This window comes from Vicugna pacos, chromosome 12 (assembly GCF_048564905.1).
Source record: "Vicugna pacos chromosome 12, VicPac4, whole genome shotgun sequence".
In the NCBI taxonomy this organism is placed as follows: domain Eukaryota; kingdom Metazoa; phylum Chordata; class Mammalia; order Artiodactyla; family Camelidae; genus Vicugna; species Vicugna pacos.
In genome coordinates, this window is record NC_132998.1 from 9,877,992 (window position 1) to 9,904,800 (window position 26,809).

Sequence of the window (26,809 nt, forward strand, 5' to 3'; positions counted from 1 at the left end):
AACACTTAGAATGGTGCCTGGAACATATAAGATCTATAAATGTTAGCTATTCTGTTTATTATTGTATGTATAGAGTAATAGTCAATTTACCTAGCATAATTTGCAGAATCACCTCCTTTCTGATTTGTAATGGCCCTTCTGTTATTAAATCTCCCATATATATTGAGAGTCTGTTTCAATCATTGTATTATTTTAAGTAGGAATTGTTTTTGGGAAGAGTAGTTTGGAAGCCAGGACTCCTCTCAACTTTTCTCAATTCACTTCACAAGAACTTAAGTAAGTTAAGTGATTCTGTTCTTCTGTTTCATCTTTGTTACTTAGGAAGAAATCACCTGGATTCTTTCTACCTTTCAGAGGCTACGAGGCTAGATGAGATCCTAGGCAGGAAGTTCAGAAAGCTGAGTAATATAAAGCTGCAAGAGAAAGTTACCTAAGAGAAAAGAGATTCCTTAGGTAGTATTTTGAGGCAACTCTCCTTATAATTACAGTAACATTTTAAAAATTACTTTCAGTTGTAAAAAACCACATTACATAAAATTTACCACCTTGGTAACCATATGAGAAAATTTTAAATACAGTCTGTGAATTTGATGTTTCAACCAAAATCTTCCCAAGGCAGTCTCCTTTTCAGAGTTCAACTCGATTCAAACCAAAGAGGCCTTCTCAACACCAGTAGCAAAGTTGCTTTCCTACTCTTAGTCACTATCTCTCATTACTCTGAAGCACTCTTACACTAACTGAAATATTTGTGTTTAATAACTATCTCCCCCTCCCCACTAAAACGTGGGGCCTGATCTGTTTACTCTTCTCCCCATGCCCAGAACAGTTCTTTGCACATAGTATGTCCTAAGTATTTGTTAAAATACTTGCTGAGTAATAAATATAGTGCCTTTTAATTCCCAAGAAGTTTCATATACTATCTCATTTGATCACTACAACTCTGAGTAAAATGCGATTGCTGATCCCATAGGAAAGAGACTCAGAGAAAATGACGGACTTGGGATTGCTGTGCAGGGCACTTGCTTTTCCCAATACATTCACTTCAGTTCTAGGGCTAAGGGTATTTCAAACCACTTTGCCATTAAGGAAGTAACTGGAGGACAGTAGAAACAATCTGCCCATTTTAAGTCTCCAGCTCCTGCGGTTGAGTTTTTTACCATTCCCTACCTCTATATACAGTCACACACACTGCAGCGATGCTACTCTAAGTGCAAAGAAGAAAATGAAACTACTTGGCCATCTGGAACCCTGAACCATCTTGCGTAGCTATCTCGGGTCCTCCCCCCCCCCCCCACTTTCTTTTTAACAGCTTTATTGAGGTATAATCTTGTCTCGTTTTTAACGTGCGCTCCTTTGAGATAATCTCATTCTTTAAAGTAAGAACCTTTTGGATCTCCACTACAACAGGCACCTGTAAGGATTCCATTTCATTCTTTTTCTTTCTTTCCCCCTTTACTCTCGGCAGCCAAACACGTGTGACCAACGCTTTCCCAACTCGCTCAGCCTCTCTCCCTAGCCCTGCCCACCGAAAGTCCGGCCTAGTCTTTTTCCAGAGCCCCGCCCCTCGGCCCCTTTCCAACTCAGGCTCTGCGGATCTCGCCCTTCCTCCACCCCCTCCACATCTCGCGAGAAGTGAGCGCGCCTGGCCGGACGAGAGGAAAGTATCTGCTCCGCTGAGGGGGGAAAGGAGGAGCTGGAGACAGATTGTGGGACCGAGCACGGGCGGGCGGGAGGCGACGGAGCTACCAGCGGGTAAGTCCTGTTAATATTAACTAGTGCATGATCTGACGGGAGTCTCTCCATCAACTCTGGCCAGTCCCACTGTCCCAGGCCGGGGTCTCCCCTCCCAGTGTGTGTTGGACGGGGGCGCTGAGGCGGTGGCCAGGCCCTATCTGAGGAAGAGGGTGGGGCATAGGCTAAGGCCGACCAATAAGAGAGAAGAAAGCTATGACTGGCGGCAATGACCACTAATGGGTGATCGCCTTCACCTTGAGGCGTGCCGCCCCTCTTCTCTCCCTCCTCCCGCCTCCTTCCTTTGGGGGGAAGGCGGGGCCAGAGGCCTGAAGTGTGGGGAGAACTTGGGGTAAGTAGCCCCGGGGGGCACAGGGCGTGGCAAGGAGAGGGGAGTTGAATCCTGAGGGAATGGAAGGCTACTGGAGCCTGGAATGGGGTGGAATGGGAGAAAGGGGAGGGGTACTAAACTGGTTGAAGACCTAGGGCTTCTTTTAAGAGTGGAGTTAGAGGCTTGGCAGTGGAAGAAGCAGGGGTAATAGGCAGGAGGTAGGGATGAGTAGGTGAAAATACAGCATTGGGTTTGGCTTGAAAGATCGGGAGAGGTAAACCATTGGAAGTGAGAGCATGCCATTTCGATTGAATTATAAAAAAGAGTATCAGTGACATGATATAAGAGTGAAAGTATAGATTTGGAGAAAATTAAGTGAATGAGCTTAGGAAGACTTAGTAGGTAGCTTAGTAGCCAAAAGACATCACTTTGGGAAAGGAATGAGGGAATTCAGGGGGGTAAGGGAAGTGTTTGGTTAGGAGACGGCTGATATATACAGGTGTTTAGTCTAGGTATCAGAAGAAGCCTGAGAAATGGATTTAGGGCTTTTGGTGGATATGGCACCCAGTCTGGTGACCAGCCTGCAAGCAAGCAGGGATAGAGGTAGAGAAGGAGAAAAATAGAACACTTTCATTGCTTCTACTCTAATTTCCTTTCTCCCTCTCTTCCTCTTCCCACACTTCATCTTTTCCTCAACTCGGGGACAGGGGCTTGGGACTTGATCGGCCAAGTTGGAGCCCCATCGGGAGTTATATGTTGCTCTGAATTGCTTGTTATGTTCTCTGACTGGGGTGTTTACTACCCAGGGCACCTCCTACCCAGATTCCCGCGTTGCTACTTTCTTATCTTTAAAAGTTTGTTTTCCACTTAACAGAGGGTGTTTTAGTATTTCTGAGGGTTGTGTCATAATACGTGTAGATTTGTGATGGTGTGCAGAGTTTTCTCTGCAAGCTCACTTGATTCCTATATTTAAAAACTTTGCAGTAGTATAAGTAATGTAGTGACATCGGTCTTTATAGGTATTCTAAGTGCAGAAAAATATAGAAGATACTGAAGTTTGTTTTGTTAAATGTATGTCTTACCCACTCATATTCTTGAAGAGTTGCTAATTGGATAGTTGCAGTTAGTTTTAGTTAGTGTAATTTTTTTTAACGGTGTAAATAAAATGGACACATATTTCAGGAAAGTGAAAAATTTCAGTTTATTCTTTGTGTCCAGACTCAGAAACTAAAGCTATGTCATAATAAGGCAAGGGTTGGGGAAATCAAACACAATTTGTACTTAAACATGGAGGATATAAGGTAAGTGGAGACTATTGCGAAATGTAACATGTCTGTAAGAAAAGAAGCTAAAGAAAAGTTTGGCAGCTATACTAAGTAGTCTTACCAGTTCTAAATTCTGTACAGAAACAGGACAAGTCTTTGCCCTTTGTTTGATAGTTGTGTATTATTTAATAACGAACTAATAATACAGTCAATTAATTAATAACTTCTTCACTATTGCATAGATTTGTCTTTTACATTCCTTTTCTTCTCCTTTTACTTTTGGAAGCAAAGTAACATCTGAAGTACTGGTAAAGTTGTTATATGAAGAGAATCCAGAGTATGTTTATACTAACCTTTGGTTTTCAGCAACCATTTGTCCTCCTGGCCAGGAAATTACCCCTATAGCACACTGAGACCAATTAATTACTGACCTTTTAGAATTAATTACTTAATTGGGTTCCAGTATTGCACATTCAGACATTTTCACAGTTGGCCTGGCAGCAGCACACACATATGAAAGTCTAACAAGAGAACAAAGTTCCCTGTTTTAGTCCTTCATCCTAGAATTTGTGGTGGCTTTGACTCGGGCACTATTAAATGCAAGATTATTTTTTCTCTAGTGTTAACACCTAGCAGAAAGCTAGAGAATGATAACACTGCTCATCTTTAAACTTGTGGATCAAAGGTTACATCCTGTGACAGTTTCAGTGTTGTAACTTTTAAGCATTTTTATTTACCGTGGCTATTTAAATGTTACTGGATACTGTTACTGTGTATCTCCTCTTTCCTCTCCCAACTTCCAACCCAAAATGAAAATTTTTTTTCAACCAACTCTCAAGCTGCTGTTTTAAGTCCCTGGCTCTGGCTGAACACAGCTGCTCTGAAGTTCTCACAAGTTATTGTTTTGCAATGTCAAGACTGAGTTTTTCCTAGGCTGCAGTAGGAGGGAGTCAGTGTTACAGCAGCCTCCTATCCACGTCTGATGAGGAGGAGCCTTTTTGAAAGGAAGTTTTAGGTGGCGCAAATAGCATTGCCATGTAAATATCTAATAAAATCAGCTCTCTTCTTGAAACTAGTTGGCAGGCTGGCATATAATTGTCTCTTATCCCTTGATAAAGGTACTGAAGAAGGTGCAGATGTTGTTTCTTTGAGAAAAACAAATGCAGCATTCATTAAAAAAGAAAAAGTATTAATTTCTTTTGTTGTTGGTTTCTCTGATTGTGGTACTATGATTTTAGAGTTTATGAAAAAAGTCTTCCATCTCTAGAAGCATTTCAAAGAAAACAATTTTTAAGCTTCTCATTTTTGAATGTTGCCTTACCCTACCTAACAGGCTTCTTTTAGGGTCAAGTATATTCATGAAATGTGAAAATGCATCATTTTAGAATCTCTGGTGGGTGGTCTTTTAACTTCTGAATGCTGTAAGGAAGAGATGCCTACTTCACAGATGGCCCTGTTGGAGCTCTACTTTTAGAACATTCTTTACATTGTGCTGAAGCTCTTTAGTTCTGCCATCTGAAGCTACAGTAAATAAACCTAATTTCTTGTCAACATGGTAGCCTTTCAGATATTCGATGACAGTTATGTCCTGTTAAGGCTTCTCTTCCTGGGAAGTTCTTTCAACTATTTTTTAAGTGACGTTTTTAATAAAGTTCAATCACCTTAGTTGCCTGAGTTTTTAGGGTTTCTTATCTAGATCTAAATACAACATCTCAGATGTCATCTGATTAATACAGAGTATAGGGGAGAGTACAGGTCTTTTGTTTTTGTTTTTGTTTTTACTGCATTTGATACCTTTGTTCTTAAAGCCTAAGATCACATTAATTTTTTGTAATTAATTTTTTCATTGTAATTGATGACTTTGCATTTATCCCTGTAATTGTCATCTTGTTAGTTTTGGTTTATTGTTTTAGCTTGATTATGTTATTTAGCCTCTTAACCATTCCTCATATCTTTGTATCATTGATAGTTAAATTTGATAAACATGACACCTATGCTTTTGTTTTAGGTCACTGGTAAAAATGTATACGGGCATCAGCATACTATCATTAGGTTGATATTAATCCATTAATGAACCTTTTGGGTAACATTCAGTTATGAATCCACCTACTGTTTTGTTATCTAACCTATATTTCCTGTGAAGTATTAAGAGGTGTTCTGGTGAAATCTAAATATATCTGTCTCTAACATTATCTCAGCTCCTAGGCTAGTGACTCTGTCAAAAAAGAAAGTAAAGTTAAACATGAGTTACTGTTTAGCTGTCTTACACTAGTGTTTATAGATCACTACATTACTTACCAATAGTTCATGTAAGCCATCTATATAATAATTCATTTTATAATCTTCCTGGGGAACTATTTCATCAGAATATAGTTTCTGGACTTTACGGTCCCTGGTCCCTGTGTTTTTTTTTTTAAGTATTATTTTTCCCCCATTTCCAAGACTTCTGGTCCTGCTTCCTTTAAAAAAAAAAAAAAATTCTAGAATGATTTAACAGTGTTTCCTCATAGTTGCATGTTTTTTTGCCATCAGATGAAATTTTGTTTTGGAAACTCTTTTAGGAAGAAAAATCATTTCCTGAACATTTAAAGTTACATATTAAAGAATTAAATTGTTGCCCGTATAACATTTGTACTGTAGCTTCCCCATAATATTGACATCTTCAATTTAGACCTAACTTTTCATTTTCTGTTTGGAATAAAAACCTACACCACATGTGAAAAAAAATGTACACAGACACACACACATACATGATACATATAATTGCTATTTATAATTATAATTTATTGGTGTGCTGGTCTTAAGTTTTTCATGCTATGAAGGTAAAATGGTACTACCAAAAAGATAAAATATCAGAAGACATCTCTAGGGACTAAAGACTTTATGTTGGCAACTAACAACTTTCCTGTGTGTTAATTTTAGCCTGATAGTTGAATTTATGTTTGAGCAATTTTAGCTGATAAATGCATTTTTAAAGCACCTTCCTCTTTTGGGGTTTTAATTTTTACTTTCAGTTTTAGAAAATTGCAAATTGTGAATGGAAATATTCGTGTGGAATAAAGTAGCATGCTGCTAGGGACAGGACACATTTTCTTTTGATACATTCTCATTCATCTGAGATTGTAGTTATGAATTCTACTGGAAAGCAGAAGGATGGACTTGATGACCTCTCAAGGTCCTTTGTAGTCCAAACATTCATAAATAGAACCTTAGATCAAGGAACTTACTATTGAAGAATCAGGAAGAAAAATAGACTGTAAAGAAAATGAAATTGAAATGGTTCGACTGACCCAGTGGGAATGGATAAACAAAAAATAAGGAACATAAATGACAAGAAATAGTAACTCCTTTGAGTTAAAAACAGAACAAAAATCAGCAACAACAAATATTTTGCATTGGGGTCATTTTATGTCTTAAAATATTTTATTATGACATTTTCTCTTCAGAATTTCCCTGGTGGACACTTTGTTGAAAGAATGTGTGGGGTTTTTTTTTCTCTCTCCTTCTGTTAAATCATAGTATTTTGTTTCCTTTCCTTCTCTTGTTTGTCCTTTTGTTTAGAAACTTTTTTTTTAATCTGAATAATGTACTCACTGCTTGTATACAATGAAGCAAAGTTCACTGAAAGTAAACATTTATTGTGTAGCTTCCCTGGAGAGGAAGGATAAGTGTTAAAATGGGATGGTTTTATGAGAAGACAAATTTATTATCTAGCTTTTAAAACTGTAAGCAGACATCTAGAAAAGATTCCCAACTAAACCAAAAGTGAGTTACTGCAGTAATCTCATGAAGGAGAACAACTCATTACAGACTTAGGACTTCATTTTGTTAGCTTTTTCATCTTTTGGTGATTTTATTTTTTTTTATTTTTCTTTTTTTGTTCTTTTATTTTTTTTTTTTTTTACAACTTTGGTGGGGGTAGTAGTTAGGTTTTTTTTTTATTTATTATTTCTGGAGGAGGTAGTGGGGATTGAACCCAGGACCTCATGCATGCTAAGCATGCACTCTACCACTTGAACCACTCCCTCCTCCATCTTTTGGTGATTTTAATCCTCAGTATTCTCATACATTTGAAACCTGACTACAAAAAGTTTCTCTTTTCTATTCAATACTGCATTTGTCTTTAATAAATACAATTTGTGAAAGTCTAGCAGGAGCCACGACTCGGGTAGAAAAGTTACTTTGTGAGCTCGTGGCTTGGGCCTGCACAGGAACAGTTTTGTTCTGCTGTAGCCTCACGTTCTCCCAAAACCCAACTTGTTTCTTTGAGTGGAATTACCTACTGATATCTTCTTATCTGGAATGGTGCTTCTTTCTGACATAGCAAATAGAGGATGTTTATGTACATTTAGTAATTAGTCGATTTTTATTTGGAGCTTAGCATTTACCATATAATAGAAAAGTTACACTATTTTTTTTCAGATTAAAAACCAGAGCATAACCATTCTTTTTGAAACAGGAATATGCCTGATTTTATTATAAAAACAGGATGATATATGGAATATAACATACAATTGCTGTAAATGATTTGTGCCAGTAATGTTTATTTAAGCTTTATCAAACTTGAGTAACACCATGCTGGTTTTATTTAACATGGTTTTTCTGGTATTTCTGGTACTAACATGTCTCTCATAGCACCATTTTCTTTAATTTTTTTTTTTTTTTAAGTTTTGATCAAGCAGTAGTTTGCGAATATTTTGCATATCTGTGTTAGGCACTTTTGAAAGTCAGTCAGTGAACACTGGAATACCCTGGGTAGATCACTGTGTTACCAGTTTGTGGACAGACTTAGAAAATAGTTTTTTTTTTTTCCTTGAGTATTCCTGAGCGTCTCCATGACTGTCATCGTGGGATATTGTAACTATTTCGTATCTCGGACCAAACTCATACTGGAGTTTAATATTAAAGTCCATCAGGTTTGTTGTTGTTTACAGTTTGTTTAAATTAAATCCATGAAGGCTTAAATTTTATCCTTAAAGGTCAGTGTTTTGGGGTTGGTTGCTATTGGTTTATTGTTTTAGGGATCATACTTTATCTGAAAATGAGTAAGAAAAAAAATGAAACAAAACACTAGATTTTTGACTGCCTACTAGTTTCCAGGAATTTTCCTGTTTCTAAAATGCATATTGAGGGCAAGCATAGGTAGATAGGTATGATGTTCTCTAGTTATTTCTAACTCTGCTTCTTGCTGTCACTTTAGCATGTTGTTGGATCTTTGTTTTTCCCTTAGTAACCTTTCTGAGAACAGCTCAAAATAGTTTCTTGAATCCTCCAAAAGCCTGGAGAGACTTTTAAAAAGTTCTAGTCAGTAGTTGCCTATACTAAGCTGCTTCCAGATTGGGTCTAAGCTTAGGCCATGTGTTGCCTAACTTATGATTCAGTCTAATTCTCACTCCCATCTGTTTTCAGTCATTTGCTACAAAACTATTTGGTCTATTTAAGCTGGCTCCTTTCTCTGAAACCTGTCCCTGCATGTCTGAGCCTGAAATCCAAAAATTAATTTTAACCTTCTCTTTGATCAATCCAGGGTACTCTGCTGTTTGTTATTTCTCAAACTGTGGGTCGCAAACTGCTTTGGACTTAGTACTCACCCCTATATACCTTTAAAAATTATTGAAGATGCCAAAGAGCTGTTGTTTATCATGGTTGTATCTATTTATATTTAGGATATTAGAAGTTAAAATGGAGAAATTTTTTAGAGTATTCATTTACTTGTTTTAAAATAACATATATAGTTTCAAAAAATTGGGGGAAGAGCATCAACTATCTAGCTAATAGAAAACAGCTGTATTATCATAGCTGCTCCTGCATTCAATCTGTTGTGATAATGTTGTTTTGGCTGAAGTATATGAAAAAAAACATGTCTGCACATGGATATGTAATAGGAAAAGGAAAGGTTCTTTTCAGGTAATTGTAAATAATCTTTCTTCTTTGATGCTACACCAAAATCTGAAAAGTGATAGTTTCTTAAAGGTTAGCTGTTGCATAGAATCTGAAACCACATCTGTGAACTTTTAATACTCTGTTATATTAAAATGAATTGGCCTATCTTGCCCTTTAAATAGATCTTTTACCTATGTATGATTTGAACATCCATGAACTTTCTGAAAGGGTCTCAAGGATCTATAGGGATCACTGTGTCTCACTTTGCTGTCTTATGGTACCAAATTTGAAAAGGACAATTGTTTACCTTACAGGAGGAATATAAACTCACCAACCATTTTAGTGCTTTTCAAAGGGTGGATTACTGGCCATTTGTGTCAGAATAACCCAGGGTGTTTTTAAAGTGTGGATTCTTGGGCCCCCAAAGCCAGGAGAATCCAGGAGGCCTAGGAATCTGTATTTTACAAGGTGCCTGGGTGAATATGCTAAAGATTGAGAATTGTGGAGCTAGCTTAATTAATCATATTTTAAGAAAACCTGATTTCTGAATTTTGAAAAGTCAGAAGAAATTAGTACTTGAATAGTCACATTGTAAAAGTCCTTATTAATAATTAACTTGTCACTGTGATATTTGTCATAATTAGGATATCTTAACCATGTATTTTAATTAATAATAATTATAAATACCAGGAGTTGGCAAACTAAGGCCAGATAGTATGTTAGGCTTTGCAGGTGTGAAACTGTTGTAACTACTCAACTCTGCCATTGTAACACAAAAGTAGCCATAGACAACAGGCAAAGAATAAATGTGACTGTGTTCCCATAAAACTTTACTTATGGACACTAAAATTTGAATTTCTTATAATTTTATGTGTCACAAAAATTTTCTTCCTTTGATTTTTTTTTCCAACCATTTAAAAATGTAAAAATCATTCTTAGCTTGTGGGCCTTACGAAAACAGATGGCAGGCTGAATTTGGCCCATGGGCTGGAGTTTGCCAATCCTTGATATATACTATAGCTGGATTATGAGTCTAAGAATTATTATAATAAAATATACTTAATGTTAAAACTATGAACATTACTTAGTTTTCCTGGAAAAAATAATGCTCCAAGAAATTGGTAGTGCCTCAAATTCATATTTCTGGACATTCATTTATATGATAAACACCTGTTGTGTGTAAACTTGGAAATACATGATTCAGTTAGAAGTAGTTATGCAGTATGTAAGTTGTCATACAACTTTCAGGTGTTATAAAAAGATATAATGTTTATTTTTGTATCTTCCTTGGAGTATGTGAGAACAGGTAACTAGGATTTAGTCCAACTTCAACCTCTTGACCCATCTTTTGCCTACTTTTTTGGTAACTCTACCTCAGTTTTCCAGTCTGTTAGTTAGCAAAGTGCTTTACAAAAGGCTCATTAGTTTAAGGTTATAGTAGTGTATATGCTTTTTATGTAATCCTTTTGGGGCAGTTTGTTTACCTACTAATGAAATAATATGCGTTAAACTGTTGTTATGCCAAATAATACAGTGGGAAATGAACCCAGAGTTTTATGAACAGAAATGTCAATTCCTAAATAATCTACTGCCTAGTAAAACTTCAGTCTTCTTTGTTTTCTGGGGTTTACATAACCTTCATTATAGTCTCACAGTTCATATGTTTATTAGAATTTTATCCTTAAGTGAGTGTTCTAGATGTAATGCAAGTCACAACAGCACAGAGTATCCTATGGAGAATAAAATGTTGAGATTGCTGTGGTGGAGAGCCTCAGTGTTTGTACTCTGCTTAGTAGTAGCTAAATTATCTTAGAGTCTGAAACTTGGTATTCAAAGTTATGTTCTTGGAAGAGAACTGTTTGTATCTAATTTCTTTCTTTTTAATTTCAGAAGAGAATGGAGCCTCAAGAGCTCTGTTTGGGTGCCTGTGTAAATTTTTTTAGCTTGTTTGTGGGTAGAGTATAGCTCAGTGGTAGAGTGAGTGCTTAACATGCACAGGGTCCTGGGTTCAATCCCCAGTACCTCCATTAAAAAATAAGTAAATAAACCTAATTACCTCCCACCCCACAAAAATGCAATCAAGTTGAAAAAAGGTTAAAAAATATATAAATAATTTAGCTTGTTTGTAGCTTAGCTATAAGGCATTCGGTACCTGCCAAACTTGGTTTCAGCTCTCTGTACCCTTTGTAATGGATGATTGGGACAACTTCTAAGTGTTTAGTATAAGTAATACTCGTTGTTAGGGAGCATTCATAGGATTCTGAAAATGAGTTCTTGAAGGTAACGAAGGAGGAACTATCTTGAACTGCTTGATTTACCCTGTGTATCAGTTGAAGTTTCCACCATGTCTATTTCTATATGACGCTGTTATTTTATATTTTTAGAAAGATTTTTTTGGTAGTCTCTTTTGAACTTAATTTGTCAGTTAGTTCTGTGGTTATGTTGCTTTGTAGTAGAGAATGAACAACTTTGTATAATTTGTAAATACTAAACTGTTTAGTGCTTTAGAATAGTCTAGTAGATTTGGGTCTTTTTTTCTTTTTTTAATTCAGACACTTTGTCATGACGATCAGTATTCTCTTTTGTCATTATGTTATAGTTTTTTCATTTCTTAAAAGCAATCTGATCTTTGTAGAGATTTTGGAAAGTACTGAAGGTACAAAGTAAATAAAATTATCTGGAATACCGTTATCCAGAGATAACCATTATTAGCATTTGATGTTAATTCCCTCATCTTGTTCTATGCTTATTTTTTTTTTTATAGATTTGGAGTTATGGTACGTATGCGATTTTATATCCCGCTTTTTTCCCCCCACTTAATGTATAGCATTTTCTCATGTCGTTAAATAGCTTTCAGAAGCGTTATTCTTAGCAACTTGAATGTAGTCTATTGTAAGACAGTATCTTAATTTATATTTATTCACTCTTTTTTTCTTTTTAAACATTTAATTTAGTTCATTTTCCTTTTTTGTTATAAATATGACTGATAAACATTTTAATATAAAAATGGCCCATGTTTCCAGTTTTAGGCTCAGAATAAAGTCCTGAAAGAGGAATGATTTGTTCAAAGGGCACAAAAAAATTTAAGACACTTAATATAAATACTGCCAGAGTGCCTCCCAGAAAGATTGTTCAAATATGTACTCCCCAAAATTCCGTATTAAGGTGCCCTCTCTGTTGCATCCTTGATTAGCAAACGTTCTTTTATACTTAAAAATGTATCCTAACAGCTCTGATCTAGATTTTGTTTTCAAGGGTCAGTTAAGGGTTAACTTGGCAAATACCTCCCTCATCCCCATTTTTAACACTCTAACTAAAAACTGTAGAGCTTCCTCTATGTTATTTGTATGATAAGAAAAGCGTAGAATTGGTTGGGCGTGGGAACATAAAGTGCCTTGACACAAAGTCGTTGTAAATATCTATTTTAAATATATATAGCTTTATATTCATAATAGCTGCATAGCAGTTGTTTTGTGGACCCAGAAGCTTTCTGCAAGATAACTGTAAAATTTTAGCAAAGAATAATTAAATATTGACTTCAGATTGAATCAATAAATATTTATTGAACATCAACTGTATTATGAAACGAAAGGCTTCCAGAAGTTCTAAGCTAAATCTATATTCTGCCCCATCCCCTTTTGGTCACAGATAATATAGCCATTTCCTTTTTATTCATGAAACTAAAGTAGTCCACTCCTAGTCTCTAACACAGTACCATTTCATTTCTTTCACAGCAATTATCTGCTGTTAATCTAAAATTATTTTATTAACTTCTTTGTGTTTGTCTCTTCTTTGTATACTGTACTGTAAGTAAGCACTATGAGGGGAGAAACCTGTCTGTCTCATTCACTGTTGAATTCTAGGGCCTAGAGTATATGCTAGGCACTGAATATTCAGTGAATTAATCAATTTTTAAATGATTAAGTTTACTTTTTGACTCAAAAGTAAATTGTAGTTATTAGTTTCAGACGTTTTCCTTGTCAAATCTTTTACCATGACTGTTAACCCATCTTTTTTGTGCTCATCTGTACTCTGGAATTACTAGCAAAAGAATTTGATAAATGACCATAAAGAATAGGAGAAATAGTAAGGGATCTAATATGTACACTGATCAACCTATGACTAATTGAATTTGTAAATTAAGCCATCATTCTTACCATTTACTTGGCATCTTTCATGCAAGATGATAAGGATTCTTTGCCCAAACTTTAGTCAGGCTTCTGAACCTTCCTTTAGGCCCATCTGTGTACTTCCTTGTAAAACCAAATTTTAACAAGAACTCTGCTTTGTCAGTTTAGCAAGAGCCTACCACCCTCAATATCTGATCACCTCATATCTGATTAGGTTCTTCATCCTCTACCATCCCCTAGGTGATGTATGATTACCCTGGCCTGTCTTCAGCAAGAATCTTGTTAGGTTAGTTTAACCAGAATCCCCCTTATCCCTTATGTTTCCTCTTAGTAATTTTCCAGCCACCAGCCCCACCCTTATCCTTGGCTATAAATTCCCACTTGTCCATGCTGTGTTCAAAACTGAGCCTGGTTATATACTGAGGTGTCTTACCCACTATTGCAATCGTCCTGAATAAAATCTGTTTTTCACTGCTTTAGCTACTGTCCAGCTCTGATTTTTCTTTGATACAGATGAAAGATTCTTTTTGCAAAGGAATCTGTTTTCTTATTTGCATATTGACCATTTTATGATGTACTTCTGGTTCTGACGAAACTATTTAATAAAGATTTTATGAAATGACCCAGTTATTAAAAATCAGTCTCTAGACCTTGGATTTTCTTCACTTTTCTGCCAGAATTCAGGTAGCTTTCTTTTAAGTAGGTGCTATTTTTCATTGTTCATGCATTCTGGTGACTCTGAGTACATGAGCCCTTTCCTCAGCAAACTTGGCCCCTAGGACAGACAGCCTTTTTATGCATCTTTGTTTTCCTGTTCTAATATCTCCATTGAGATCATTTCACTTTCCCTTGGAAATGTCCCTAAATATGTGTATCCCTTGTCTGTCATATATTACTTAGTTCTATAAAATGCTTGAGTTTCATCCTGAAGAATAGACTGAGAAACAGATGACAGACTTGAGGGCCATGCCCAGACACGTGATCTACTTATTAAGCAGTACGATTACAAATGGGCTGTGAGTTAAATCCTATTGAATGGCAGCATCGTTATTCAAGATTTCACCTTTTGCCTCTGTCTGTTTATACTATGGAAATGTGTTACTGTTTGTTTTTGAAAAGGCATCAGTTTGACCTCTCATAATAAGAGATTTGTTTTAAGTATCAAATAGAAATAAGCAATAGCATTCTTTATATGCAGCAATTGATATAGCAGAGTGGGAATGAAGGAGAAATTTTTAAAAAGATGTTAATTGGAAATTTTTCTTAAGTGGGGAGACGTCATTATAGTTAAATATTTAAATTTTTATAAAGATCACTTTAAAGTAAAAAGCAAGAACGATGGAGATGAAAAGGGTCAAGAGATTGAGCAAATGATTTAAGAATAATTGTAAGTATTTAAGAAAGAGGGCCTTCTTCCTCCCATTGTGATCTCCCTTTGGTGAAAATGGCAAAACAAAAGCCAGCAAAGTGGGAAGGAAGCAGGAAATCCTAGTTAGTGACCATCAGATTTGGTCTGATTTGAGAGCCATGAAAATGCTTGCTTCTGTTACATTTTAATGCTTTTCCCCAAAACTGATTTTTGCCTTTTTTTGTTTACTTTTAGAAAGTCATGATTTTTCATCTTGATTTCCTAATAAGGATGCAATGAAATAAAATTTGGAAGCCATATATTGTGATTGTGCGAAACCAAGTTAAATTTTGGATTTTATGGTTTGAAGAAAACCATTCCAGATTTCTTTTAATCACTTCCTATGCCAGTGCTGCCCTACTCCTCTGTCAAGACGCTTTTCCTCCTCTAAATAGGTAGAAAACTGAGAAAACATAGCCTCAAATAACAGAAGCAAGGTAAAATAAGGAATCTTGCCTGGTGTTTATGTTGTATCTGCTGTAGCCCTTGTAGTTTACTTCCTGGTTGAAAATATATTAGAGGACCTTGTTGAAATAAAATTCTCATTTGGTGATTATTTTAGGAAAGCAGGTTCTGGGACTAGGAAGTGAAATTATCTCCAGCACAGCAGTTGTTAGGAATTTTTCCAGAGATGAATTGCTTTCCAGAAATGTTCTGAGTTTTCCGCCATAATGGCCTTGGTCTTTGCATTTATTTACTGTTATATACTTGTTTTTTGTGGTTTTTTTTTGCACTATGTCATAGTTCCAGACAGTGCTAAAAAATTCCTCATGTATTTAAAACAAACCAACCAACCAGAAAACCCCCTTGTCCTGGGGCTATGTGAAGAATAAAGCTCTCATTTTCCCAGTACCCAATCATCAGCTTGAGCTGGCCTCTCCCAGGAACAGAATTTATTGAAGTAATTTATCCTGACTAAATGTGATATAAATCTGTGTACGCCTATGTACACACACGCTCTCTTCCATTACAGCAGTGCTGCAGCGTCAGTTTCCTTCATAGTTAGCCCCTGTTCCTATCACACTGAAAGATGACTAAGAAGCCCTTTCTATTTTTATGGGGCACCCCCCCAATTGTAAACACTGATTAGTTGTGAAATTACTGATCAGACTACCAGAAATACAGATTTCCAACCCCAGAGTGAGTCTTAAGAGAGTAGGAGAGATGTTACCTCTGCCCTCTGAGTTTTAAGCACAGTTCTCTGATTGCCAGATTCAGTCTAATACTTTAACATTTTATTTTAATGGAGACCTGACTAAGGTTAACCTGACATTTTGGTTTGTCTCCAAGAAAAAAATTTGAAATTTGGTTACAGTTCTGAAGTCATCTCTAGGCATATTGAAAATTGTAGTTCTTTCTCTTTCATCTTCTCTTGTTCGTATTCTTTCATACAGCTCTCTCTTATAGAAGGATGTTTGAAAATGTTCTTTAGGATTTCATTTTAGAAAGACTATTTTTATGTCCCTCCCCTTTTTTTCTCTTTTACTCCTTCTAAATACTGTTTATCTTTTAGGAATATTTTTATTGTGATTTGCATGTCTAGTCCTTATCCATCTCTACCTCTATTTTTATTCCTAGATGGGATATGAGAAATTTCCCCAACACATTCATTTGGATTTATTGTTCTTTGACAAAGAATTTCTATCAACATTTCAAGAGTTTAGCTTCAATAATTAAAAAACAACAGTATAAACCGTGTTAAATTCTTCAGAGAAACAGAGAGGATGGATGGTGATGCCTTTTAGTGCCATTTCTTTTATCCCCTACAGCAGCACACATCTGTTGGCTGCAACAGAGCAGCCCAAGAACTCTGGCCGAGAGCAGCACAAACAGCCGGAACATATTCACCCAGTAAACCCCCAAAGAGTCGACATTTGTTTTATTGCTGCTTTTAAAAACCTAGCCATAAATAGAATCAGAGGGGGAAGGGCACCGATATTTCTCCATTTGCCACAGACGATTGGTGGGGGGAGAAGGAGGCTCCCCGTGGGGAGAGAAGGGTTTTCTTTTTTCTTTTTTTATTAATGAAAATCATTTCCCATGTAGCCCAATAGGATGGGTGCTTTGTTTTCTTTGGCAATAATCTGGGATAAACGGCCCTTGCCAACAGTCTCGTAGTTTATACACCAGGGAGCCAGATTATGGCCCTGTAAAATGGAGCACCCCTCCTATAATCCCTTAATTAATTAAATGACAAATTTTGGTCTTCTCTAGTTCAGAAATATGGCTTCCGCATTGAGCATTCGGTGGATTTACTGACGTAGGGAACTGCACTGGTTGTAATTCAGTAGACTGGAGAAGTGTGCTATATACTGTAGCAGAAAGAGGGAAAAATCTAGCAAAAGGTTTGAAATTCCTTGACTACTTAGGTCTAAAATTTTCTAATTAGAAGTTTCAGTTGAGGCACAGTAGATCATATGCCACCTGTCTATTGGGTCTCCCCAAAGTAGCCTGTGTTTACAGCTTTGATAGACGGCATTCTTGGAACACCTGTTTCTAGGCTTGATATTTTTGAAGCACTTTTTTTTAAACTCCAGCGTATTTAACATAACTTTTCCCCCTACCTCCCCCTCCTCAGCTCCGCTCTGCTATATGAAATATGGGAGACGACAGACCGTTTGTGTGCAATGCCCCGGGCTGTGGACAGGTACGTTTACAATATACTTTATTGTGAATGTCTCGTTGTGAATCAAAGTGGCTGTTTTATCACTAAGGCAAAGAGTTTAAAGCCGGTGTTTTACGTGATCACTGGAGGTAATCAGATCAGAGGATTTGCAGTGTGTAAATCCAAGTTATGAGGAAGTGTAGGCACTCTACCATAATGAAATCTGCCTTGCTCTCTTTCATATTGTTACTCTACTGGTGTTTGTTTCCCAGCACAGTGTTGAGGAATACATGTTGCTCTCACCTTCTTTCTGAAGCTGTTTATGTAAATACAAAACAAGTTTAGAAATATCCTCTCTTCGTCCTTCGTGGATATGAAAGTCTGCTCAACATATTTGTATAGGCAGCTAAAAATGCACCCATTCATTGTGAACCTCAATTTGCCAGAGTCTCTTTTGGATTTTTTAAATAAGAAAAAAAATGTTTCTTTTGACTCTTGATCCAGAAGATCATTGTTAGCAGCTAAGACAAATACCTATGTAGGAAAGACAAATCCGACATAGAACGCCATCTCTCACAGCAATATATAGACTACAAGATTCCACAGCTATTTTCCCTGTCCAGAGCCATGAAATGCCTTGTTCTCTGTGTCAGCTGCCATGTTATTGTTTGTATATTTGTACATTATGTGTCCAACATTTTTCATCATATAGTTTTTAAATAAAGTAATTTTGTTGAAACTGCCTTTTTTTTTCTTTCATTTTGCACTTTCTCAGCTCATTCCTAGACCCTCCCTTTCTGCCATGTTCCACAAAGGATGAAGAAAGGAATACAAAGAAAGTTTTGTTAAGAAAATTTTGTTCACCTTCATGAACTGATTTTATGGGACCTAAAGGGTTGAATTTCTGTTCGGTTAGGAGTATGTCATGTGACTGTCCAGTGACACTTACTGGTAGTATGTGAGATTGCAGACTAGTTCTATTAAACATTGTAAATACTTAGACAAAAAGAAGAGAGTTAAGTTCCAGAGATTCCTAAGAATTGGAATTTGAGAGGTGGATGAGCTGGGGTTGGTGACAAGGAATGGGCAGAAGGATGATTCCAAATTCCAGTAAATGCTGAAGATTTCATAAAGACTAAGAAAGCCATTGTATTCTGAAGTATTTAGCATTGTAGGGTTTATTTCCTTCCTTGTTAAAGTTTTCAACTTTATTATTTGTTGATTGCATGTCCCCCCCTTTTTTTCACAGTGGAAACCACTTGGGAAAATAGAGTAAATTTGTTTCACTTTTCAGACAGCTTTATTGGAGTACATATCTGAACCTGATTCCTCCAGATTTTTGTGTGTGAATTTGTTGATAATAGTACTTTCTGTAACTTACATAATTGATACCTGGTACCCTTTTTACTTATGTCGCTTACTTTAAAAATCTGCATTTTTGGTGAAAGTATTTATTTTTCTAATATTTACATTTATTTTTCTTCACTTATTGTTTAAGCTGCTCAGTGATCCTCTTATACATTCTGTGCTTAAGACTACCCAGACAAGGACTTAAAGAAATAAAAATGAGTGATAAAAATAAAGGAATACATAGAAAAGCATCTCTTAAGCTCTCTGAGGAAGAAATATATAAGTAGGGTTTCTTCAGGCTGTCTTATCCGAAAAAAGTAGTTTTCGCTGAAATTTGTGAGATCGCAGAAGGATTTTGTGTTTCTTTGTTTTTATTTTGCATTTTTTTTGGACTAGAGATAGGAAAACAGGGACTTTTTACTTTGGTTCTTTCTTGTATTGTTGAGTTCTGTTTACCATAAGCCTTTTCCTTCCCCTGCTTCTACCTCCCATTTCTGAATTGTTTGTTGGTATGTTGTTTATTAGGATTCGTTATAACCTCTGGCATAGGTCCTGAAGGATTTTTTTTTTCCTCAGTGAATATGGAACTCAGGGAGATTGTTGCCTTATTTTGCATTCAAGTTAACTTGTTTCACAGAAAAAAAAAAGGATAAAAAGCTACAGTTTAAGGCTTTACGGTAGCATGATTCATCCTTTACCTCCTTTGCATATCAAAACTTTATAGTCAGGTGAGATTATAGTTTAGTTATATTTAGTCTTCTTCCAAGTTTCTCCCAGTACCTAGTAACAGATAACTCTAGAGTGGAATCTCTACAAGATTTACTATGATTGCTTTATGGTATATGAAATAGTGAAAATCTGGCAGAGAAGATAAATTGGTAACGTGAACTACTCTTGGCCTGTCATCCAGCTTCCTTATATCCCTTGAAAATGGTGTCCTTCTGGAGCCACCTTGAAGCCTTCAGGCCTATTTATAATCAACTGTTATTGGTTCACACTCTTTACTTCAGAAATGGTAGAATAATAAAAAGACTGTGTAAGACCCAGGAAGGGTAATAAGGACCATGATAAGTTTTGCAAGACATGTTTAGAAGTCACTGCCATATAATTCTCAAAAATCAGTGGCTCCTACCAGTTAGAAGAAGAGGAATTAAAGCAAATTATAATTCAAGAGACTGGTTCATAAAAAACCAACCAACTCGAGGAATCTTGCATTATTTAAATATCTGTTCTTAGCCCAGATTTTACCCTGTGTACCCCTGAACGCAGAAATCAGCTTATGCCTTAATATTAAGGGAAGGTGAAAGGAAAACTCACCTAAAATAGACTAGTGGATTATGCTCTCCACCATATAATCAAAACCACCAGGCTTTCAATGGATACGTAAACATGTTTTGGTTGCTAGGTCTTTAATGGGCTGTTATTTTTGGATTCTGTTCATGATCCACTTCCCAACAGTAAGTCTGATGTGACACAGCTGAGTTCTAAATATGCTACATGTACTTAAAAAAAAAAAAAAAAGATGGCTGCTGAAGTTTGTGTTCTTTGCATTCTTATCTGAAAAGACAGGTGATGGGGTTTTTGAGCTCTCATTCCTATTCTCCTGTTGAGTCTCTGTTTCTCTTGAGGCCTCATCACGCTCATGAAGAGAAACTCAGGGAAAGTAATATTCCTGCTAATACCTCTCTGTGGACTGTGGTAGCAGGGATAGTTAACAGAGCTGCCACTGGAGAATGTTGTTAAGGCAACAGAGCCCCAGATACCCTGTGGTAAAGGGCTGGTTGATTTGAGTTGTGTTCATTTTAGAAATGTTTGTAAGATAGCATCTGTTTAAAAACATTGCGACTATAAAATGGCTTTGCCTCTATTATTAAAATAATACAAATACCGTTTGGTGCTGAATCTAGGAAGTCTTGTAAGTTTGTAATGATTTCAAGGGTACTTTTACTTGAAGGTAGATTATAAAGTCATTCTATTGTATGTGGAAGCAGGAAAAATGAGTATGTCTATGTATGTAATCTTGAATTTGAGATATTATTTCATGTGGATACAGTTAGATAGTTAACCTTTAGGATGCTTTTTGTCCAGTTTTTATTACCAGGAGTCAACAATTTCCATATTCCTATACCTCCCTCTCAGGCACATGATACTGATTTGCAGTACAAATTATGCAGATTTAAGTAGTTCTTCTGGTTACCATAATCAAGTCTTTGAGCAGAAGCTGGTCCTATAAGCTTATTGCTTAAAATGTCTATTTCTTTAAGAAGAGGAACACATTTCCTCTGAGGAGATACTGTTATTGGATAGTTAGTATCGTCCTGTTATTAGCCATTGAAAAAGGTTTCTATCATAACCACTCTGTATCAACTCTGTCCCTTTAAGGAAAAATCCTTTGATTGTTTCTCTGTCCAGTGTGGCCTTGAGGGGCTGTTAGTCTCCCCACCCCCGACGCCCCCGCCTCCCTGAGGATACCTACTACCAGATCTTTTCTTCTCTTAGGGAACATTTAGGTACAGGTTGAGGTTCTGTTCATATCTTTCTGAAACTTGAAACATATAACTAGCTGGTAGACCTCCGGGCCTGCTTTCCCTTCCTAAGGCCGTGAGTAGCAGTAGAGTCCTAGATGGGGTGGGATGTAGGGCCACTTCTTTACCTCCTTATCTTGTCGTATAATAGGAATAATGTTTATGGTGCTGTAGTCCTGGCTTCACTTGGCATTTAACCAACCTCCAGTGCTGTTTATTGCTTCGTATCCTCTGCTTCCATGAACATTATCCCTTAAATCTCTATTGCTTTGTAATATATGAGGCAACAAATAGCTTCCATGATTGGTTAAATGCTGGCATGCTACAAAGGTGTATGTTTTATGGCTTATATAACACAAATCTATTCCTTTTATCCCAGCCCTCCCATTAAATGGGCCATACTGGTACTATGGGACTCTGGATTTTTAATTCTATCCCTTTGGCAAGTTTCCCTGTTAACTGGCATTGGGACAAAAGAAAAGCAAGGAAGAATGGTTGGTGCTGATTACTAATTCTTTATGTTAGGGGAGCATCTTGAATTGGAGAATAACTTAGGAAGAAATGACTCTGGTATATAAATGCCATTTATGATGATATATGCTGTCTTTACATGCTTCGACAGGTGAGGATAATTTCAGGCAAACAAATAAGCCTTTCTTCTTCATGCCCTGCCAAGAGTTTAAAAAAATTCAAATTTTTATTTAATAATTCATACTTCATTCAATAATTCATCCAGTTCCCATCTGGTAAGATTGCCTGCATGCTGTCAGGCAGCTAAAAATCCACTGCATTATACACAATTAGGCCAAATGCTAACCTTGGTTTTTGCAATAATACGTTGATTTTGCAATAATTTTTAGTCCACTCTGAGTATGCTGCAGTTTTATGTAATCTTGTAATAGAAGTAAACCACTGTTATGCATAGTAAAGAAAAAACTGGGCCTGGGATTCAAAAAAATGTAGACATGTTAAGAGCAACAAATTACACCTAAGTTTTTTAATGTCAGATCTGGCACTCTTAACACTTGCTCTTAGAAACATGTGGCTGGTTATTTTATTTTGTGTGTGTTTTATATTTATTATTATGTGACTAAGTACAGTAAATTAAAAACATCCCTGTTCCAGTCTGCTAAAAAAAAAAAGGCTATGTAAACATAATTGGAGCTATACCTAAGAAATTAAGATGAAAATTTTCAATTATTCACTCTTGTTTTCCTTGGATATGACTTAATACTTGGAATGGGAGCCCAGAAACTATTCTCAGAGCATTCCTGGTAGGAAAAAAAAAAAAAATCCTCTATCTTTGTTCGTCCTAAGTTCATCCTAAGTCAGAAGAAAAGGTTCTTTCCTGGTCCCTTCTCTTACAAACTGCAAAGTTTATTAAGTGTCTTCTGGATCTGTCCTTCATTAATCTCTCTTTTGCCACCCCTGCAAAACCACATACGTATATATGTAGCTGGTTGTTAACTTACAAGATATTGACATCATTATATAGAATTCTTCATTCTTTAATCAAATACTATTCCAACTAATGTGGCAGATTGAACAGTTAGTGTGCTCCCTCTGTCTGGTTAGCGTGTTTCTTTAATGCAGATTGCCTTGCTCAGCAGTCGCATTTTGTCTGAAGCCCTTGTTAAGGCCTACTCTGTATGTGGATTCATAACACATCTGTGTGTACATCTACAGTGCTGTATAAATAATAATAAGTAATCACCAGATGGCCTATAACTGCTCCTCTGGACCCGCTGGGTCTCTTGAAGCTGTTAGGAGAGTCTTCTGGCGTTTTGCTGGGGAAAACTTGTCATAGATTTATTTCTAAAAAAATTCAAACTCACAACTGGGTGTTTAGGACTAGATATTGCTGTCTGTGTTGTAAATATTTAACAGGCTTTGTACAATGACAAGTAAAAGCGCCATAACTAACCACACACAGTGGCTGTGGAGCTCTTCTTCCCTCCCGGCCATTTAGAAAGGAAACAGAATGCCGATAAATTGTGCATTATGAACAAGGTGCAAGAGATGCTCTCTGGAAGCTCTTTCATAAGAGAACTTCAATGCTCTGCTCAAAGGATGTGATTGGGCAAACTTAAGCTTTTTTAACCATATGCTAGTGGCTTAAATAAAACACAATGCCCCTTTTAAATTGGACTTTATAATACAAGAAAAGCCCCTTCAGCTGGAGTTAGGTCAGAGCCAGGTTTCGATCTTAACTGAGTTTTTTTTTTTTAATTGAGTCTTTATAACTAAATGGTAAATCCCTTTGAAAGGGTTACAGTTGCAAGTGTTAATAAACACTTAGCTAAATTTCAGTTAGCTAAACTTCAGACTTTTGATTATATCCAAAAAAAATTGACATACATTGTTTGTCAGTATTATTTATAGAGCAAAACATTTATTTTTGTCCTCTTTTTATTCATTTTTCTAAAAATGGTTATGTATTTTGTTTTGGGGGAACAACATTATTCTGGTTTTCTGCTTATAATTTTCTGTGTTATATTTTGTTATTATTAATCCCCTTGCTCCAGTACTTATTTTCAAGTACTTGCTCAGTACAGCAATGCATCTTTTTACAAATCAAAATAAAACTGACTATCTCTAAATGTTAGGTGTTTTGTTTTTTTTTTTATCTTTGTGTATCATAACATAAAAAAGGTTTTGAACAAATCAGGTATCTTTTAACTTTCAAGCCTAGTTTTCTTTTGTCTGTTGAGGGTTGAATTTAACCACAGAGGGACAGTCCTATAAATCAGCGTGTGGTTGTTACTTTCTACTTAGGGTATGTAGAAAGCTTTTCTCATTTTAAAATCTCATCTTGAGGAAGCGACATACAAATTGTGAGGGAGAAATGCTGCTATTAACAGTTTGTTATAGATAAATGTTGTTTTTTAAGTTTTCTCATATAATTATCAGGTTAAGGAAAGGATTTTAAGAAGGAAAGCTTCATGGAAAAAAGATGGAAGCTTTGGGATTTATCTCTTTGTGATGATGCCTTTGTGTTTTTACTTTGAAATGTCTTCATGCAGTGAAGTATGCTACCTAAGATTGTGCTTTGGTAAGAATCTGGACTATTTGCAATTGTGATGTGAAAGTACAGAGAATGAGAATGAATTTTGTGAAATTAGCCCATTCCCAGTCTGGCACACCATGTGCCCTGTGTGGCTGCTGATTCTGCCGGCAGATTGAAGAGCTAAACCATCTTCTGCTCTAAAGGCTAAAATTGCCAGTCATCATTCCAGCTTTTAAATCTTGTTGTTCACATTGATGATGTCAGATTTTGAGCAAACACAGTTCTGGCTTTAGATCCCAGGTGGAATTTGCAATTCCCTGGGTTGGAAAGAGAGAGTTCTTCCTTTTTGCCTTTGAAAAACTTGAGTAGCTCTGCAGGGAAAGTCAGCAGAATAAATCTGCAGCCTTGCTGTGTCCTTTGAGTCACTGTAGAAAGCTGAGTTCTGTTCAGCATTCAGCAGATTGGCTGTCAGAGTTGCAGCTCTGCTTATCAGATACATAGTCTCTCTAAGAACCATTTATGTTATTCCAGAGAGAATCATCTGTGGCAAAAGGAACGCCTCTTCTCTCCTCCCAAGGGTCAGATCTTCTTTTGATACTGGGCAATTATCCCTTGATTTTCCTGAAAAATACCTCAATCTACTATAAAGATTGGCACCAGAACAGGTTGCAGACTTGGTTATAGTGACAAGCTCTGATTTCTTAGCCACAGGGAGAGGCCTCAGGGTGACACTCGTAAGTATGCCAGAGGCTTAATGGTGGTGATTTTTCTGCTGAGTATCTCAGTGCCGCATATAAGCTTGGCGTCTCTTGTCTTTCTCTGAGGGAGATAACATTAGTGTTTTGCACACCAGCCACTATAAAAATGCTACAAGAGTTGTCTTTCCTTCTCTCACTTCCTCAGGTCTTTTTCCTTGTCTTTAGTCACTGTCCTCTCCAGTTTGAGATCAAGCCCTATAGTCTTAATTTTTTACTTTTGGTTTTTCTCTTGTACTACTTATCTTGGCTCTTATTAGCCATGTACGTGGTGGGGATTATTATAAATCAGTGTTTCCTCTAATTAAAAAAAAATTAGTAGACTTTATCATTTAGGGCAATTTTACATTTACAGAAAAATTTAGAGAAAAGTACAGAGTTCCCACACCCCCACCCCATGTTCCACCCTCAACCCCCGCATCTTGTATTAGTGTAGTACATTTGTTATAGCTGATGAGTCAATATTGATACATTATTATTAACTGAAGTCCATAGTTTACATTAGAGTTCACTCTTTGTTGTACATTCTATGGATTTTGACAAAATGTATAATAATATGTATCTTCCAATACAGTATCATACAGAATAGTTTCACTGCCCTAAAAATCCCCACCTGTTCATCCCCTCTACCCCACCCCAACCCTTAGTAACCACTGATCTTTTTACTTTCATAGTTTTGCCTTTTCCGGAACATCATATAGTTAGAATCATGCAGTCCTCTAATTTTTTAAAGTTGTGAGCAGATAACCATGTGATTGGGAATAGCTGGAGAAAGGAAGAGAGAAAATTAAGACCGGTGAGGTCACAGCTCTGTCTCTCTAAAAGTACAAAACTCAGTCTAGGGAGATTTAGGTGGCCAGCCTTTTGTCTCTACTGGGATTCTCTCTGATGTTAAGGTTTCTGGCTTGCCTGGTGACAGTTTTACTCATTCTAGATATTGGGAACAAGGACAGAATGAACACTGGATGGGCTATATCAGGGGAGTCAAGATATTAGGGCCAGGCAAGACGAGAGGAAGTAAAGCCTGTAATCCCTTTTCCTCTGTTGAGGTTGAGGACAATGATGTCTCTTCTCCCTCCCTCCCATGGGCAGCCTTATATGTAATTGAAAAAAATCAGCTCTTCCCTTTCGTGGCCATCGCTGAAACACCAGCAGCCAAAATGAAGTTCAATCCCTTCGTGACTTCTGACCGAAGCCGGAACTGTAAAAGGCATTTCAATGCACCTTCCCACATTCACGGAAAGATTATGTCTTCTCCTGTTTCCAAAGAGCTGAGACAGAAGTACAATGTTCGATCCATGCCTATCCGAAAGGATGATGAAGTTCAGGTTGTACGAGGGCACTACAAAGGGCAACAGATTGGCAAAGTAGTCCAGGTTTACAGGGAGAAATATGTCACCTACATTGAACAAGTGCAGCGGGAGAAGGCAAATGGCATGACTATCCACGTGGGCATTCACCCCAGCAAGGTGGTTATCACCAGACTAAAACTGGACAAAGACCACAAAAAGATCCTTGAACGTAAAGCCAAGTCTCACCAAGTAGGAAAGGAAAAGGGCAAATATAAGGAAGAAACAATTGAAAAGATGCAGGAATAAAGTAATCTTGTATACAGCTTTCATTAAAAACTGTTAAAATGAAAGAAGAAGAAAAAATCAGTTCAAATAAACTCCTGTACTTCTGTATTAATTAAAAATTCATGTAAATTAATGTTACTAGAAAAATATGGGAGCTGTCATTCACACTTTAGTATGAATTAGTTTAACCACAGATGTAATATTGACTACATAAAGCAATATAAGTTTCAAAGGTTTAGGGG

General features: G+C 36.6%; 1 protein-coding gene and 1 pseudogene across 11 annotated transcripts in view; both read left to right on the forward strand.

The window, feature by feature from the left end:
- The first annotated feature begins 1,521 nt into the window (after nt 1–1,521).
- The window catches only part of LOC102544487 (cyclic AMP-dependent transcription factor ATF-7), an 82,664-nt gene continuing 57,376 nt past the window's right edge, over nt 1,522–26,809 (forward strand). For 7 of the 11 annotated variants that reach the window (XR_012078325.1, XR_004192116.2, XM_015238162.3 and 4 more), the window contains exons 1-2: nt 2,029–2,083; nt 17,327–17,395. Coding sequence is in view for 9 of the 11 variants with exons in the window: in XM_015238162.3 (XP_015093648.1) it covers nt 17,348–17,395 (48 nt within the window). In the remaining 2 variants the exon portion in view is untranslated. Of the gene's footprint in view, nt 1,753–2,028; nt 2,084–2,184; nt 2,666–2,734; nt 3,364–17,326; nt 17,396–26,809 lie in introns of those variants that run through there. The other 4 variants (XM_031682911.2, XM_015238161.3, XM_031682907.2 and 1 more) reach the window with 4 other exon arrangements.
- Nucleotides 26,137–26,620, forward strand: LOC102544223 (large ribosomal subunit protein uL24 pseudogene; annotated as a pseudogene).